Source organism: Impatiens glandulifera, chromosome 2, assembly GCF_907164915.1.
Source record: "Impatiens glandulifera chromosome 2, dImpGla2.1, whole genome shotgun sequence".
Lineage (NCBI taxonomy): Eukaryota > Viridiplantae > Streptophyta > Magnoliopsida > Ericales > Balsaminaceae > Impatiens > Impatiens glandulifera.
This window is the reverse complement of record NC_061863.1, coordinates 2471587-2490837: the sequence shown is the minus strand read 5'-3', so window position 1 is coordinate 2490837 and position 19251 is coordinate 2471587. Positions and strand designations below refer to the sequence as shown.

The 19251-nt window shown below is 33.0% G+C and overlaps 1 protein-coding gene across 2 annotated transcripts; it reads left to right on the top strand.

Annotated features, from left to right (window-relative positions):
* The first annotated feature begins 3927 nt into the window (after positions 1–3927).
* On the top strand, positions 3928–6711 carry LOC124925468 (O-fucosyltransferase 13). Of its 2 annotated transcripts, XM_047465474.1 has the most exons (8): positions 3928–4017; positions 4111–4252; positions 4594–4863; positions 4960–5054; positions 5154–5230; positions 5310–5398; positions 5464–5685; positions 5745–6711. In XM_047465474.1, exons 3-8 carry the CDS (start codon positions 4742–4744, stop codon positions 6493–6495), a joined length of 1356 nt encoding a protein of 451 aa, XP_047321430.1. In that variant the 5' UTR covers positions 3928–4017; positions 4111–4252; positions 4594–4741; the 3' UTR covers positions 6496–6711. The 2 variants fall into 2 exon arrangements, with proteins under 2 accessions (XP_047321430.1, XP_047321431.1); XM_047465475.1 differs by lacking the exons at positions 3928–4017; positions 4111–4252 and having other exon boundaries at positions 4831–4863; positions 5129–5230.
* Positions 6712–19251: the final 12540 nt, after the last annotated feature.

Below are 19251 nucleotides of genomic sequence, written 5' to 3'. Positions count from 1 at the left end.
ACCGACAATAAAATCAAGAATTTCAAATATATATTATATTAATTATAAAATGTAACTTTCCGTTATCCCATTATATTAATTATAAAATAGGAAAAAAATGTAGTTATCATGTTTAGCATTAAATACTAATTATAAAACAATAAAACCTACAATAAAATTAAAAATTTCAATTATATATTAATTAATCTAATTATAAAACAATAAAACATACAATAAATTTAAAAATTTCAATTATATATTATATTAATTATAAAATTTAACTTTCAGTTATTATATTATATTAATTATAATATAAAACTTAACTTTTAACCAAGATGGAATTCAAAAGATAGGACGTTGTTGCAGCGGACTGAAATGATGAAATTTCTGGAAAAAAAAACAATGAATAATAGATTGGTGAAACATAACATATTACCAATTTAATTATTGAATGAAATAATGATGTTGATAGACAAATTGATGTTAATATAATTAAATTATTACTCACTTTAACCAAGATGGAATTCAAAAGATAGAATGTTGTTGTAGTTGCCTAAAATGATAAAATTCTTGAGAAAAAAAAGCAAAACAGTGAAAGCCGCAAAAGGAGACCGAATAGGCAGAATATCACTCTTCTCTCTTAAATTGAACCTTGTTGAGTAAAATTATTTATAGGAAAACAAATATTTTGATGGAAAAGAAGATGAAAAGTTGGGTTGATTTATTATATTGATTTAATTGCAATTACACTGTTTATGTTTTTCATAATTATTGTTTTTGTGTTAAATTTTATAATTATTATAATATGATAACTGAAAGTTAAGTTTTATATTATAATTAATATAATATAATAACTGAAAGTTAAATTTTATAATTAGTATAATATGTAATTGAAATTCTTAATTTTATTGTAGGTTTTAATGTTTTATAATTAGTATTTAATGTTAAACATGATAACTACATTTTTTTATTTTATAATTAATATAATGGGATAACTGAAAGTTACATTTTATAATTAATATAATATATATTTGAAATTCTTGATTTTATTGCAGGTTAATTTTATATTATAATTAGTATAATATAATAACTGGAAGTTAAATTTTATAATTAATATAATATATAATTGAAATTATTAATTTTATTGTAGGTTTTAATATTTTGTAGTTAGTATTTAATGTTAAACATGATAATTTTTTTCTATTTCATAATTAATATAATAGAATAACTGAAAGTTACATTTTTTTAATTAATATAATATATATTTGAAATTCTTGATTTTATTGCAGGTTTTAATGTTTTATAATTAGTATTTTACATATACACATTAAATCAAATATTTATCTATATTAATTGAGTTTAGCATTAAATACTAATTATAAAACATTAAAACATGCAATAAAATCAAGAATTTCAAATATATATTATATTAATTATAAAATGTAACTTTCAGTTATTCCATTATATTAATTATAAAATAGAAAAAAAAAAGTTATCATGTTTAGCATTAAATACTAACTACAAAATATTAAAACCTACAATAAAATTAATAATTTCAATTATATATTATATTAATTATAAAATTTAACTTTCAGTTATCATATTATATTAATTATAATATAAAACTTAACCGGCAATAAAATCAAGAATTTCAAATATATATTATATTAATTATAAAATGTAACTTTCCGTTATCCCATTATATTAATTATAAAATAGGAAAAAAGATGTAGTTATCATGTTTAGCATTTAATACTAATTATAAAACATTAAAACTACAATAAAATTAAGAATTTCAATTATATATTATATTAATTATAAAATTTAACTTTCAGTTATTATATTATATTAATTATAATATAAAACTTAACTTTTAACCAAGATGAAATTCAAAAGATAAGACGTTGTTGCAGCGTCTGAAATGATCAAATTCCTGGAAAAAAAAACAATGAACAATAGATTGGTAAAACATAACATATTACCAATTTAATTATTGAATGAAATAATGATGTTGATAGAGAAATTGATGTTAATATAATTAAATTATTACTCACTTTAACCAAGATGGAATTCAAAAGATAGAATATTGTTGTAGTTGCCTAAAATGATAAAATTCCTGAGAAAAAAAAGCAAAACAGTGAAAGCCGCCAAAGGAGACCGAATAGGCAGAATATCACTCTTCTCTCTTAAATTGAACCTTGTTGATGTAAAATTATTTATAGGAAAACAAATATTTAGATGGAAAAAAAGATGAAAAGTTAAGTTGATTTATTATATTGATTTAATTACAATTACATTGTTTATGTTTTTCATAATCATAATTATTGTTTTTGTGTTAAATTTTATGATTATTATAATATGATAACTGAAAGTTAAGTTTTATATTATAATTAATATAATATAATAACTGAAAGTTAAATTTTATAATTAGTATAATATATAATTGAAATTCTTAATTTTATTGTAGGTTTTAATGTTTTATAATTAGTATTTAATGCTAAACATGATAACTATATATTTTTTTTATTTTATAATTAATATAATGGGATAACTGAAAGTTACATTTTATAATTAATATAATATATATTTGAAATTCTTTGATTTTATTGCAGGTTAAGTTTTATATTATAATTAATATAATATGATATATGGAAGTTAAATTTTATAATTAATATAATATATAATTGAAATTATTAATTTTATTGTAGGTTTTAATATTTTGTAGTTAGTATTTAATGTTAAACATGATTATTTTTTTTCTATTTTATAATTAATATAATGGAATAACTGAAAGTTACATTTTATAATTAATATAATATATATTTGAAATTCTTGATTTTATTGCAGGTTTTAATGTTTTATAATTAGTATTTTACATATTCACATTAAATCAAATATTTTAACTTTCAGTTATTATATTTCATTTTGGTTAAAAGTTAAGTTTTATATTATAATTAATATAATATAATTACTGAAAGTTAAATTTTATAATTAGTATAATATATAATTGAAATTCTTAATTTTATTGTAGGTTTTAATGTTTTATAATTAGTATTTAATGCTAAACATGATAACTACATTTTTTTCTATTTTATAATTAATATAATGAGATAACGGAAAGTTATATTTTATAATTAATATAATATATATTTGTTTTATATTATAATTAATATAATACGATAACTGTAAGTTAAATTTTATAATTAATATAATATATAATTGAAATTATTAATTTTATTGTAGGTTTTAATATTTTGTAGTTAGTATTTAATATTAAATATGATATTTTTTTTTATTTTACAATTAATATAATGGAATAACTGAAAATTTTATAATTAATATAATATATAATTGAAATTATTAATTTTATTGTAGGTTTTAATATTTTGTAGTTAGTATTTAATATTAAATATGATATTTTTTTTTTATTTTACAATTAATATAATGGAATAACTGAAAGTTATATTTTATAATTAATATAATATATATTTGAAATTCTTGATTTTATTGCAGGTTTTAATGTTTTATAATTAGTATTTAATGCTAAACTCAATTAATATAGATAAATATTTGGTTTAACGTGTATATGTAAAATATTAAATTTTAATAATAATTATAACATTAATATATATATATAAATTAAAATTAATTAATATATTTACAGCGAGGGAAAGAAAAACAATTCATAAATGAAGAGAGAAAAATGTGAAAAAATACCTTGTGATATGAGAATTATTTTGAAGAGAGCGTGAAGTACACCATAACATTTCAAATTAAGCATTATTAAATATATATATAGAATTACTAAAAACGATAATAAAAAGAAAGAGTCCTAAATAGTGCATTTAAATGCGAGCATTAAAATATTTATTAATTTATAATTATAAAAATATAAAATTTATATTAAATTAGATTTATTTCAATATAATAAAATTTTAAGTGTAATAGACTAGATCTTTCTTGTGGATCCATGTCTAGTAAAGCTTGAGGAATTTTCCGTCACCACTGGCGAAGAAACGAAGATTTCATCCTCGATCTGTATGTTCTCTCTTTTACTATGATTTTGGTTGATCCGTTGGAGTGCTAGGGTTTATGCTTTCAATTTTCCTCATTTGTTTAATGATGTTGCAGGAAATCTAAACTCTATCGATTTGACATTCAGTGGAAGGAAAGAGGTTTTGGAACTGTTAGAGCTATTGAAACATCGTGAAACTGTAACAGTTCGTCTTTTAATGCGGCACTCTAAGACTCAAGATCTGCATCAATCACTACGGTATTTGATTATTTCGGCAGTTTCTTTATCTGAATCTCATTTAGTTTTGTTTTTCCTCTTTTATTGATCCTTGATTAGTTAGCTCTGTTCATTATTTGTGCAATTCTTGTTACAGCTTTTCCATCAAGATATAGTAAGAATTGATTTGATCCACTTTTCATCTATTGTAGTATCAACAAACAGTTATAGTATTTGAATTTAAGATGAGATAGTCAGGGAGAAATTCCATAGTTGAGATACTTCATTACTGATTGCATGATTCTGTACGTAAGAAGATCAATATATGTATCTGAAAATTCTTACTGAGATTAATATTTATATACTGAAATGTCCAATATCAGGCACAAACCCTAACTCTCCCATAGATCTGTTTGCCTGTTCCAACTTCTCGTGTCAAGAAGCAAACATTTCCTCTTGAATGTCGTATATCAGGCACAAACCCTAACTCCAAAGGTCCTCGAGCTGAAATCGGGCGATTTCTTTACTGAAATGGCAATTCTCGGTGTCAACAGGCCCTTGTTGTTCAGCATCTTACTCCTCACTCTGTCTCTTCTAGCCGCAGTGGTCTTCTTCTCGCCTTCCACATTGTTTCAGCCCTCGGTCTCTTTAAGGTCAGTTCCAGACTCCCCCAGTCTTTCCACTTGATTTTTAGTAGAATATTGTAATGACTGACGACTGAAGTAGATTATCGAAAATCATATGTTTAGTACTTCTGAGGAAGGGAGAGTATCAAGTATATGGAATGTTCGGAGAATTGTAGAATGGCGGCCCTGTAAATGGTGGATTGAAGGATATCAAACCGGTCAGTTGATAGTTTAGACACTTATAGCAGATCTATGAGCCTTCTGAGTTCATCTTGACTGATTTTCATTGCAGAAATTGCATTTGGTTTTTGCTGCAGCTATACCAGAAGTTACTACTAATAATGGTTACATCCGAGTTGATTGCTATGGTGGCCTCAATCAGATGAGAAGGGATGTAAGTCTTCTAGTTGCATTTCCCCTCATTCATCTGCCATTTCCTTTTTTTTAAAGCTGTTTGCTCGAATTAACTGCAGTTATGTGATGGTGTTGGTATTGCTCGATTACTAAATGCTACTCTTGTTTTACCTAAGTTTGAAGTTGCTGCTTACTGGAACGAATCAAGGTATTCTTTTCGTTTAACAGAGTAAGAACTTGTCCCCTTTCTGACTCATCCTCGTTCCTCATCAGTGGTTTTGCAGATATATTTGATGTAGACTACTTTATTCAGCAAACAAATGGCTATATCAAAGTAGTTAAAGATTTACCTCCCGAAATCAAATCTAAAGAACCATTTCGAGTCGATTGCAGTAAGCGCAAAGGCCAGTTTGATTACATCGAGGGCGTACTTCCCTCCTTGTTACAGCATCGTTATATTTCAATTACTCCTGCCATGAGTCAACGAAGGGATAGGTAATAAACTGTTTCTGTTTATGATCTTTATCAAACAAGACTTATCAAAATCAATGTAGGTATCCATTATACGCCAAGGCTGCTCTCTGCCAAGCTTGTTATGGTGCACTGCGCCTCACGAGACGTTTGGAGGAGAAAGGTCTTCATCTTCTTGAAGCCATCCCGAAGCCTTTTCTCGCCCTTCACCTTCGTTTCGAACCTGACATGGTTGCTTATAGCCAATGTGAATATCCAGGAATCTCAGCATCTTCTCTGAAAGCCATAGATTCGGTTAGGGGAGATAGAAAGCCCTGGACCGGTGAAACTGCCACTGTTTGGAGAACTCGAGGTAAATGTCCTTTAACTCCCAACGAGACTGCACTCCTTCTGCAATCTCTGTCGATTCCTACGAATACGAACATTTACTTAGCAGCCGGCGACGGTATAATGGAACTTGAAGGGCTAAGCAATGTGTACACGAACGTGTTTACGAAAGCTAGCTTTCTAAGTGGGGATGAGTTTGAAAGCATGCATGGAAATACGAAAGCAGCGCTGGATTATTATGTTTCAGTTAACAGCGATTCTTATGTCGCGACTTATTTTGGAAATATGGATAAAATGGTGGCTGCTATGAGAGCTTTTAATGGTTTGTTCAAGACTGTTTTCTTGAATAGGAGGGATTTTGCGGTTTTCAGTTCTAAAGGGTTGAAGGGGAAGGAAATGATGGAAGCTTTATGGAAATCGCATAAAGATGATTTTGCTATGGGGATCGGTTCGGCTCTCCCCGAATGCTTTTGCCAATATAAACTCGATCCAGCAACCAATCGGTAAGCAAATTTTACTTTCGCGTTTATGTAGGCGTTTGTTTAATATCAATGAGTACTTGTCTAACTAAATTTCATTCTTTAGATAATTCTATTACTCAATTGCATGGTATGTTTTTTATGTAAAATTTTGAAAATAGGTAATTGTTTTGATGTAATAATAGAAGATGTTAATAATTATCATTTATTTATTAAGTTAGGAATGGTTGGGGTGGGGTATTAATTTAAAATAGTCTGATTATAAGTGTATGTTTAAACTTGGAGAATCTTGAATGGCTAGACATGGGTTTGATATTGCAGCTAGAAATAAGATTCCAATTGAATAGAATCCAGCAATATATTGTCAACCGGTCACAATATGTGTTTGTGGGCTATTAACTACTGAAGTATGATATGAGTCATAAGAATTTTCTAAACAAATTTTTGATATGCATCGTTACATTATCCGAAAACTACTCTTGTATACTCAGATTTGTCTTCTTGACGATCTCTTGTGACTCCTTTATTGTACTTGATAGCCCACAAATTCATACTGTGATCGGCTTACAATCGATTAAGTTCTGGTTGCTAACCATAAGATGCGACTCGAAGTAATCTGAAATAGGTAATGATACATTTCTGTCGGAAATTTTGTAAGAAATAATGTGCCATTTTATTAAAAAATAAAAGCCCACCATGTCTCCTGCCTCACGTTTCTAACACATTAACTCCCCAGTCCAAAATAATATTTTAAAATAAATTCTAGATATTAAACAATATAAAAATTAAAATCTCAATGGAGAAGATTTATTTTTAAATTTTTTAAAAGTAATTTTAAATACAAATTCGTCTAAGTTTCATACTGACAAATTAATCATGCTATCTGGAATAATCTCTTGCTAAATATTATAATAATCTACAAATTAATAAATGATAAAAATATAACTACCTTTAAAGATGAAAATTTAGTTTCAATCATTTTTTATTCAATAAAAAAGAAACAACTCTATATCTAACAAATTTATTTTTTCACTACATCAAAGGAACATACACACATTCGAGAAATCATCATAAAAAAGTGAGTATTATTCGAATTATAAAAATACGATACGAAAAATTTAATTTAATTATATAAGATGCTCGAATAAAATGCCTACGAAGAAATTGAGACCTTGTTATCATGGAGTCGATGGAGGATCATAAGGAATGTGCCCTCCTTCATTTCCTTAAATGATCGAAAAGCCACAATCTTTAAGTTCAATCCTTTCCAATTGTTTAAACACTCTTATTGAATCTCCATTTGATTTTTTTGTTTTACTTTTGTTCCACCGTTTAATAACGTGTGCATATTCTTTTGTTTTGAACTTTGAAGTTGTTAAGAATTTGAAAGAATTTTATGATTAGTTTAGACGATTTTCATACATAGAATAACGATGTGGGTCCTTAAGCTAATGATTCTCGACGATTGTTTCATACTTGAGGGGATGAGGACGACAACTCAAATGTTCGGTGATTATGCTCGTAATGATAGTATATTTACTTATTTAGTAATAATGGAAAACTTAACACGAAGATATATGCTCAATAATCAATTATATTTTTCTCTCCTCTCCAATTTGGTTACCTTGAAATGGCAAATTCAAGGTAAACATATTTTTTTTCCATCTTCTTACCAGTTAGGCAAGTAATGACACATATAAAAATGGACTTCGATACGATCGAAACAACATGATGACCAATTATAGTGAACACAACACGACACACAAATTTAAGCACGAGTTAACACGACACGAATAAACATATTGACACATGTTAACACGACACAAATCAACCCGTGGATCATACTATTTTGAGCAAATCAAAATACGATACGATGTGACACGATTTAAAGTAATGACACAAATTACACGAGCTGATTACTCTATGTCGGACCGAACAAAATACATCATCAACTCAAATTTTATCGATAAAAAATGAAAACGAAAAACCTTTTCTACTGAATAAGTCATAATTGAATTATTTATTTATTTTTGTCATAGATTAAATTAAAAATATTATATTAATTTATCTCTCCCTTTCATATCGGGAAATTTGATGAAATGGCCCCCATAATAGGGGAAATTCCAAAAAGGGCCCCCGCCTACTAAAGTTGGCAAAAAGGGTCCTTTTGCCCTGCGAAATGTCTGAAATACCCCTTCGGCGCCAGTTTTTACGCTCATAGACGCGAATTACCAATCACGCGATTTAATCTAAATCGCGTGAGTTCATCACCGCGATTTAGATGAAACGCGTGATTGGTAATTCGCGTTTTTAAATGTACGCGATTTACCATGCACGCGATTTAATCTAAATCGCGGTGATGAACTCACGCGATTTAGATTAAATCGCGTCCATGGTAAATCGCGTCTTTAGTCTTATATATAATTTTCCGGCCCTAATTTAAAACAAAACCTCCCCGATTCTCCCTCCCACTCCGACTTCCAAAACCAGTCTTCTCAACTGCCAAATACCCTTCAACATAGATCAAGATCATCGTTCCTCAACATCGTTCCTCGTCCAACATCATCGACTTTCCACTCTATTCGACATCATCGTCTTTTTCCGCCGTCTATTCGACATATTCCGGTGAGTTTAGGGCTTTCAGTGTTAGGGTTAGGGTTTAGAAGTGTATTATGCCGTCTATATTGATTTATATTGATGTATTTAGGTTTTAGGGTTTGGTTCTGGTTTCGTTTATGTGTGTAAATGCTTTTAGTGTGTATATGATGAGTATTGTATCAATGTTCTTATTCTGCATGCATGCATTTCACGCTTATTCATTCATTTCTCGTTTAAGAAATGGCATTTCCGTGTTTGTTATGTTCTTGTGAAGAAATGGTATTTCTGTGTTTTCTTTGACTGTGTAGGCTTAGGGTTTATCTGTTTTGTTGCTTTACTGCTTAATTTTCGTCTGTTCTTATTCTGCTTTACTGCTTTACGTTTAATAGAATGACAATGAGACAGGATGAGTTGTTGATCTAAGAAATTACACATCATATGCTTAATGTCTTTAGAACTGTCCATTACTGCACCTTAATGTATTACTGCACCTTTACTGCACCTTTACTGCACCTTAATCTATTAAGAAATTTGCAAGCATTTCTCAATGGTTAATTCGATTTGCTTATTCCCATCTTCTTCCTTGTTTTGTAGATGGAGTCCACTATAATACCCGAGTTTGCTGGGAGGGTATCTTGGAAAACCAATATGGGAAATATTGCTGCCAAGTTTGCCAAGATGAATCTAACTGAAAGGGTAGAGGAAACCCAATTCAGATTCTTATTCAAAGGGCACCCGTTACTGCGTTTCTCAGGAATGATTATACACCACATGCTCCTCAGGAAGTCCAGCTCAAATTCTATGGAGATGAAGTTCCTTGTGAATGGAGAAGAGTTGTGCTTCGGGATGAGGGAGTTTGCATTGGTTACAGGTCTCAATTTTGGGAGATTCCCTGCGAAGCAAACAATTTTCAACCAGGTTGAAGAATCTCCAACTTTGGTTCTTAAATATTTTAAACGTATTCCACTTATTAGAATAGGAGACCTTCATTCAAAATTCTTGTCATGCTCTGATAGGGAAGATGCATGGAAATTGGGACTGGTATACCTTGTTTCCCATTATCTCTTTGCCCTTGACCCGAGGAGGATAATAAATATGAAACTCTTCAGCATGGTCGATGACATCGACACCTTCCTCAATTTTCCATGGGGAAAGGTGGCCTTTAGAGCAACCATGAAGGGTTTGACCAAAGACCTTGATCGCTACAGGACTCTATATCTGCAGAAGAAGGACAAAGACAAAGACAAAGATGTCGATGTTTCTTATACAGTATATGGGTTCGCACTAGCCTTACAAGTGTGGACTTATGAGGTGATCCAAACGTTTGTCCCCAATCTTGCAATTAAAACGACGCTTCAAACGGAAGAGCCTGTCTGCCCAAGGATAATACAGTACAAATCAAAGAGGAAGAGCACTGCCTCTGATCTTCACACTGCCCTGCAAGGCACGATTGTTAAGAAAATGGAATTGTCTGAAGAAGAGAAGGTCTTATATGCTGGGGATGACTTTGAAGATATGGGAGGTAATGTTTATGATGTCTTTTTTGATCTTGACTGCAGAAAGAGGAAACTTGGAGATATTGACGATGGAGTTCCTCATAAAAAACTGTCATGAGGAAGAAAAGACAAATTACTCCAGCCAAAGCCAAACCTTCCACAAGAAGAAGAACCCGCAACCCTACCCCCAGCACCAGCACCAGCACCAGCAGCTCTTATCCTGTCGAAAGCGCCACGAGTAGAAAAGATGAAGACGAAGACGAAGACGAAGACGAAGACGAAGAATCCTCTCCCCCAACTCCAACAGCAACAACTCCCCACGATAGATGTAGATTGGATGAACTTTCGAAGGAGCTAAATGAATTCAAAAGTGTAATGAGAAACGAAATAACTCTCTTCAAAACTGAAATGAGAAATGAAATAAGTCTCATCAAAACCGAAATGAGAGATGACATAATTCTCATTAAACGGATGTTAAAGCAACTACAACAAGGGGAGAAAAAGAAGGAGAATGATGAAGAAAAGGACGAGGGGGATTTTGAGGTGAACACTGAGGACAATGATGTGCTGATTTTGGAGAAAGACAATGCTGTGCTTGTGGAGGAGAATGAAGTTGAGGTATGTATTTCTTGCATTTCCTTGAATTTGGATAATTGGTGCATTTCTTGCATTTCGACTAATTGAAGGCTTTTCTGTTTATTGTAGGACGGACAGGAGGAAGACAATGATGTGCTGATTTTGGAGAAAGACAATGTTGGGCTTGTGGTGGAGAATGAAGTTGAGGTGGAGAAAAACAATGTTGGGGAGGACAATGAAAATGAAGAGAAGACAGTTGAAGATGGTGTTAAAAATACTGAGGTATGCATTTCTTGCATTTGGTGCAATTCGCGCACTTTTCCTAATTCTTGCATTTGGACTAATTGAAGGGCTTTTCTGTTTATTGTAGGATGGACAGGAGAAAGACATTGTTGGGCTCTTGGAGAAAAACACTGTTGGGGAGGACAATGAAAATGAAGAGAAGTCAGTTGAAGATGGTGAAAACAATACCGAGGTATGCATTTCTTGCATTTGGTGCAATTCGCGCACTTTGCCTATTACTTGCATTTGGACTAATTGAAGGGCTTTTCTGGTTTTTGTAGGATGGGCCGTTGTTGGAGATGGAGAAGACAGTTCAAGATGGGGAATTGAATATCGAGGTATGCATTTCTTGCATTTGGTGCAATTCGCGCACTTTGCCTATTACTTGCATTTGGACTAATTGAAGTGCTTTTCTGGTTTTTGTAGGATGGGCCGTTGTTGGAGATGGAGAAGACAGTTGAAGATGGTGAAAACAATACTGATGTATGCATTTCTTGCATTTGGTGCAATTCGCGCACTTTGCCTATTACTTGCATTTGGACTAATTGAAGTGCTTTTCTGGTTTTTGTAGGATGGGCCGTTGTTGGAGATGGAGAAGACAGTTCAAGATGGGGAATTGAATATCGAGGTATGCATTTCTTGCATTTGGTGCAATTCGCGCACTTTGCCAGTTTGGCCATTTGATTACTTTATACTATGACGATTTTGTTGCTGACTCAGTTGATCCAGAAAAACCAGAAGGCCATACTTTCGATCAAGTCATTTACCACTACTACTGGGGTAGAGAAGATAAACATATGCCCGGTTGGAGCAGTGTTGATGTTATTTACTTCCCCCTCAACCTCAACAACCTACACTGGGTACTGTGTGTTATTCGATTGCAAGAATGGAGAATTGATGTTTATGATTGCGATCAGACAATTTTCAATGATGAAGAATTCGGAAAATACATGAAAGCCATTTGTGAGATGTTGCCGCCCTTCCTTCATAAAGCAATGTCTGAAGTTGAAATGGCCAGGTATCCTAACATGATAAATGAAACTTTTAGATTTCAGAGAATCCCACACCCTGAAGTACCAAAAGCAGAATGGAGTGGGGACTGTGGCGTTTTTGTATTAATGTATTTAGAGTACCTGACTGCTAAACTTGGTCTAGAAAATTGCATATCAAAGAATATGCAAGTATATAGAGAAAAGTGGGCAGTCAGGTTGTACCACCAGATTTTAGAGCCATGAAGTTGTAAACACTGAATTATTGTTGTATATTGTTTTGTAAACACTGAATTATTGTTGTAACATGTTTTGTAAACACTGAATTATTGTTGTATATTGTTTTGTAAACACTGAATTATTTCACGTGTATTGTAATATAATTCACGTGGTAATAGGTATCATAAAATTCACGTGTTTATATAATTCACGTGGTTGTAATAGGTATCATAAAATTCACGTGTATTGTAATATAATTCACGTGAATTATATAAACACGTGTATTACGTGTATTATGTTCTGGAATATCCCAATATAATTCACGTGGTTGTAATATAATTCACGTGTATTGTAATACGCGTGATTCATAACTCACGTGTATTACAATATGACTCACGCGTATTGTAATATTACAATACACGTGAATTATATTACAATACACGTGAATTATATTACAATACACGTGAATTAGCATTGTGCAATATATATGCGTGAGTCACTCACTGTATGGCCAACCTGTATGGAAATATCTGTATACAACTTTCAATCACCATACAATATTCGAAAACCAACAACAATCAATCAACATACAATATTCGAAAACCAACAACAATAATCAGTATACAATATTCAAAATTGCACAGACAATATTCATGTTTGTGGTTGAGATGATGGCGGCTGAGATGATGATGCTCTTGCAGCTCTTGCAGTAGAGGGTGCAGGCATTACTGATTTGCATGTTGCCCTGTTGTGACCCTGACCACCACATGAGCTACATCTTCTCGGCACCTTAAGAATTTCACCTTGGGATGACCTACGCTTTGTTTGAGGACGCCCTTTCTTAACCTTAACAGGTGGTTTAAGGCACACTCGTTGCTTGATATGTTCTGGAATATCCCAATACTCTTCATGACAAACTGGATATATTGTTTCCGCGTAAGCATTGACCCACATTTCACTTGAGTAATACCTGAAACATAACAATTGAACATGTGAGAAATAAAGTTAGTTAGATAAATTCAATAGCAAATAATCTAAAGTAAACCTTGAGCAGAACTCATAGGCATCCAATCTATGGGTACGGGAAGCAGCCAGGGCATGAGTGCAAGGAAGACCAGATATATCAAATACCCTACAACTACAACTCATTCCTCTCAAGTCAACTTTATAATCAGATTCACCGTCATGGACATAAAACTCGAAACGGTTAAGTGGATGAACGTTATATAATCTGGCCTTCTCAGCTTGATCACGTAAGAACTTTTCATAATAAAAAGATAAACGTTCATTGTGATTGGAAGCTTTTTCTCTTCGACTGTTAAACCAATTTTGTAATGTGAATCTTAAATAATCAGCTAAGATTGATATGGGATACTTTCTAGCTTCCCTACTTTGACTATTGAAGCTCTCAGCGTAATTACTTGTCATTTGATTGTATCGTTTACCCGGAAAAAATGCACGACTCCATCTCTCAAACCCAATATCTGCCAAATACATAGCAATACGAGGGTCCTTAGCATTGATCTTGTCAAAATGCTGATTAAACTTCAAGATTGTGTATGCTTGAGAAGCCAAACCAAACTCGGCGTGGCAGTGATCGGTTTTGAATTTGGCCATAATATTCATCTTGATATGATATGTGCACGCACCGTGGTCAGCTTCTGGAAAAACAGCACACAAGGCATTGGCGATGCTTGGGTGTCTATCAGATACAAACACGAGATCATCAACCAATCCAATTGCATCTCTAAGTTTTTGCATGAAATAAGTCCAGGAGTTGTTATTTTCAGAATCAACAACGCCGAATGCAACAGGATAGAGTTGTTCATTCGCATCTAATGCTATCGCCACCAATAGCTGACCTCCAACCTTGTGCTTAAGAAAACTGGCATCGACGCACAATACTGGACGACAACAGTTTTTGAAACCCCTAATTGAGCAGCCTAAGGACATGAACATATACCTGAAATGACCGTGCTCATCCGTCTGGATGTCTGTTATGGTACCCGGATTGTTCTTCTCCAACATGTACAGGTATGATGGCAATTTACCGTAAGAATCTTCTACAGTTCCTCGCACCGCCATTAGGGCCTTTTCTCTAGACCGCCAAGCCTTATTATAAGACAACTTTATTCCATAAGTAGTCTGTATGTCTTCCATTATTTTCTTGGGCATGTGGTCATGGTGATGGTCCATGTACTTGCTCTTCATGCATTCCCCAAACACCCATGCTGGTGCTGGCCTTTGATTCTCTTGCCTCGTCACAATTGAACAGGTATGATCTTTTACGAATTTACGAATCTCAAACATTTCCGAGGAATTTACTCTGACAGCACGCAGTCTCCACTTGCAATTCTTATCCAAACATTTCACAACCCAAAATTCTTTTTTTGACTTCAACACTTTGAATTCAAAATGATTAGTCATGACATATTTATATAACCTCAGCTGAAGTTCTTTTTTATTCTCAAACAAAGAACTGACTTCCAATCCGATTCCGGTACTTACTGCCTCATGTAAAGGATTTTCACTACTTGGTATGTTACTAGCAACCCATTCACTGCAGCTTGGTTGAGTACGAACAACAACATTGTTTTGTTGTGTACTAGGAACCCAAGAACCGTTTGGATTTGGATTGGTACTAGGAACCCAATCAGAACTACTAGGTTGGGTAATAGGAACCCAATCATCATCAGCATCATCCCCCACATTCAGACGCAAATGTTCATCTTCAATGTCATTTTCAAAGAAAACCTCACGCTGCATCGGGAAGACGTCGGGGTCATCAATTTCTGGAACCGCTACACTTTCTTGAGTTGGTAGTGACTTCTCTACTAAGGATACACACAATGGAGTGCGGTTGTGGACTGAAACTGCTTCATGTAAAAAGAACTCCACATCCACATCTTTTTTTATATCAGTTATATAAGAAAATTTGGCAATCATGCCAGGAGCATTATACTTGGCTTGAAGCAATAAATCATATCTAGATTTGTCAACATCGGTAGCAGAATAAATTTGATCAACTAATTGGGCATAAGTAGAATTTTGGGGAACAATCATACCGCTGTTTGACTTTGCAGAAAAATGAGTAAGATCGTCCGTAGTTTTCCACTCTCCATCAAAGTAAAGAAGTACAGGTACTTGAGCTGCAATTGAAAACAGTTCAACAACATCACAAGAATTGAAAACAGTTCAACAACATCACAAGAATTGAAAAAAGTTCAACAACATTACCATAACCGAGGAGAGTTTGCTCGTAGAGTTTCAGGAAATCCAATGCCGCAACTTTTTACCATAAGTTTGCTTCAATGAATCTAATGGGATAAGAGCTCCCTACCCAATAGGTCCATTGAAGCAAACTTGTGGTTAATTCTTGGAACATTGTATCTCCACGAAACATACCAGTAAACTCTACCTCAATACTAGAATAACAAGATAGTATTGAGTGAAATCAGCTACACTATGCCAGCATGCAAACCCTAAACCTTAATACTAGAATAACAAGATAACTCAAGAACTGTGGAACTTAAACAAAAAGGTCCTGTAACTATAAGAACTGTGGAACTTAAACAACATACTGATCAGCAAATTCCAAGACAATAACTCAATAAGACTTTCTAAGAACTAAAACAAAGTTGTTGCTGCTCGATAAGACAATAACTCAATATTAAATAAACATACCCATTTTGAGAACGAAGAGTAGTGGGTAAGCTGCTGCTGCTCGTGGTCGAGTTCTTCAGGGTAACGTGGTGTCGTCGTAGTCGTCCGCTGCTGCTGCTCGTGGTCGAGTTCTTCAGGGGAGGGTCGAGTCGGAGTGGCGAAAGCGAGAGAAGAGAGAAGGGGAAATTAAGGATTCGTGGTTTTGTTATAAATTAGGGCACAAAAATAATATATACGATGAAAGACGTGAATTGTTATTCACGTGTTTCATCTAAAACACGTGAATAAACTCACGCGTTTTAACGTGAAATGCATTCACGCGTTTCATCTAAATCGCGTGAGTTTATTCACGCGTTTTAGATGAAATGCATTCACGCGTTTCATCTAAATCGCGTGAGTTTATTCACGCGTTTTAGATGAAACACGTGAATATCAACATTGTTCCTTGTTGTTTGAGTTATGTGGCGAATATGCGTGAATAACAACCTTTCAACCTTGTTCCTTGTTGTTTGAGTTATGTGGCGAATAACAACATTGTTCCTTGTTCCTTGTTGTTTGATTATACACAATACGCGTGAGTTATGAGGATAAGTTATGCTATTGTTAACATTAGTAATAAACCATAAATAGAAGAATATTCAGTAATATAAACCACCATAAATCATAAATATCCAAATTAAGTATTGTTATAAACCATAAATATCATAAATAAATCATAAATAGAAGAACGTTAAGTCTAAACAACTCCAAATTAAGTAAGCAAATGCTGCAAATCACAAGCAGCAACAGATTGAAGCAACTTTGTATGAGGAACAACATGTTCATCCAATATGCGTGACATAGCAGCCGCTGTCTCAAAAAGCCAATTGTCGGGGAGAACATCAAAATCCTTTTCAATTGGTCGATACCTGCTGTCTATCTCGAAATATACTATTATAGTTTTCGCATCCCTTGGCTCAGCAAATGGATAATCTGGATTATCCGATTCTTTAATACTACCACCTCCAGCAACTATTAACTCAATGAGATCCTGTTTGTAAAGTGTGTTGAAATTACCTATAAATATAAAAATGTAACCGTCGAACAGTTTCGACCGCTGAAAAACCAACAAAGAAGATAATTTCAGTTATCATGCAAAATAAGAAAAAGTAGAGATAGGAGGAATAAGACCAAACTCACATTATTCAACAACAGAAGTCTGCCTTTTCTAGGACCACCTTGGGCTCCATGATTATCATGTTTAACCTCATAAGGTTCCTCATCAACACAGTTTTGGGTTTTCAATGATGATTTTATCCCTAAACAAAACAATTTTTAAATTAATTTAACAGACATATGTATGAAAATAATCGTGTTAACAGAGACTCACAATCAATATTAAGGACCCATTTCCCGTTCAGAATTGCCTTCAATACTTTTTGAGTTCGGCCGCATGCACCATTGGGATCAGTGTAAGCAATAACATGGGTTACATCTTTTCTCCACTTCGGAGACACCCTTGCACCAAAAGTGCGAGCAAATTCAACTATCAACAACTGTGTAAAACAATAATATAATGGTTATTACATACAAAACTAGTTAATATGGACATAGTAGAGAGAATAGAACATACATTATTTTCAGGTGATAATTGATTGGGACATAAGGTCATAACAGTGTTTGTTGTCTGCATATTATAAAAAAAAAAGAGTTGAACGAACTGAGAAAACAATTTTATTAACAACCATTTTAATACATACCATTTTGTTGAACGAACTGAGAAAACCACAACGGCAGCTCCTGATCTAAATACTACAATATCCATCATTATAAACAGCAGAATATACATCAATAGCTAACCATACAATATTCATGTAATTGAAAATCAACAATCAATCAGTATATATAGGAAAACCAAACCTTAAACCCTAAATACAACAATATCCATGAATATAAATGGCAGAATATACATCGAAACCTAACCCTAAACATAAATACTATAATATCTATCAATATAAATGACAAAATATACATCAAAACCTAACCCTAAACCTAAATACATCAATATCCATTATAAACAGCATAATATACTTCAAAACCAAACCCTAAACCTAAATACATCCATATAAATGGCAGAATATACATCGAAACCTAACCCTAAACCCAAATACTTCGATATACATAGGAAACGGCATAATATACATCAAAACCAAACCTTTACCCCTAAATACACCAATATCCATGAATATAAACGGTAAATATACATCAAAACCTAACCCTAAACCTAAGTACTTCGATATACATAGGAAACGGCATAATATACATCAAAACCAATCCTTTAACCCTAAATACATCCATATCCATGAATATAAACGGTAAATATACATCAAAACCTAAGTCTAAACCCTAAGCCCTAAACTGACCTGATGATGTTGAAGAACGATGATGTTGGAAGGATCTCGATGATGTTGAGGAACGATGATGTTGAGGAACAATGATGTTGAGGAACGCTGATGTTGAGGAACGATGATCTTGATGGATGTGGGAATGGAAAGTCGGCCGCAGTCGGAGTGGGAGGGAGAATCGGGGAGGTTTTGATTTAAATTAGGGCCGGAAAATTATATATAAGACTAAAGACGCGATTTACCATGGACGCGATTTAATCTAAATCGCGTAAGTTCATCACCGCGATTTAGATTAAATCACGTGCATGGTAAATCGCGTACATTTAAAAACGCGAATTACCAATCACGCGTTTCATCTAAATCGCGGTGATGAACTCACGCGATTTAGATTAAATCGCGTGATTGGTAATTCACGTCTATGAGCGTAAAAACTGGCGCCGAAGGGGTATTTCAGACATTTCGCAGAGCAAAAGGGCCCTTTTTGCCAACTTTAGTAGGCGGGGGCCCTTTTTGGAATTTCCCTGTTATGGGGCCATTTCATCAAATTTCCCTTCATATCTTCATCTTTCATTTTTAT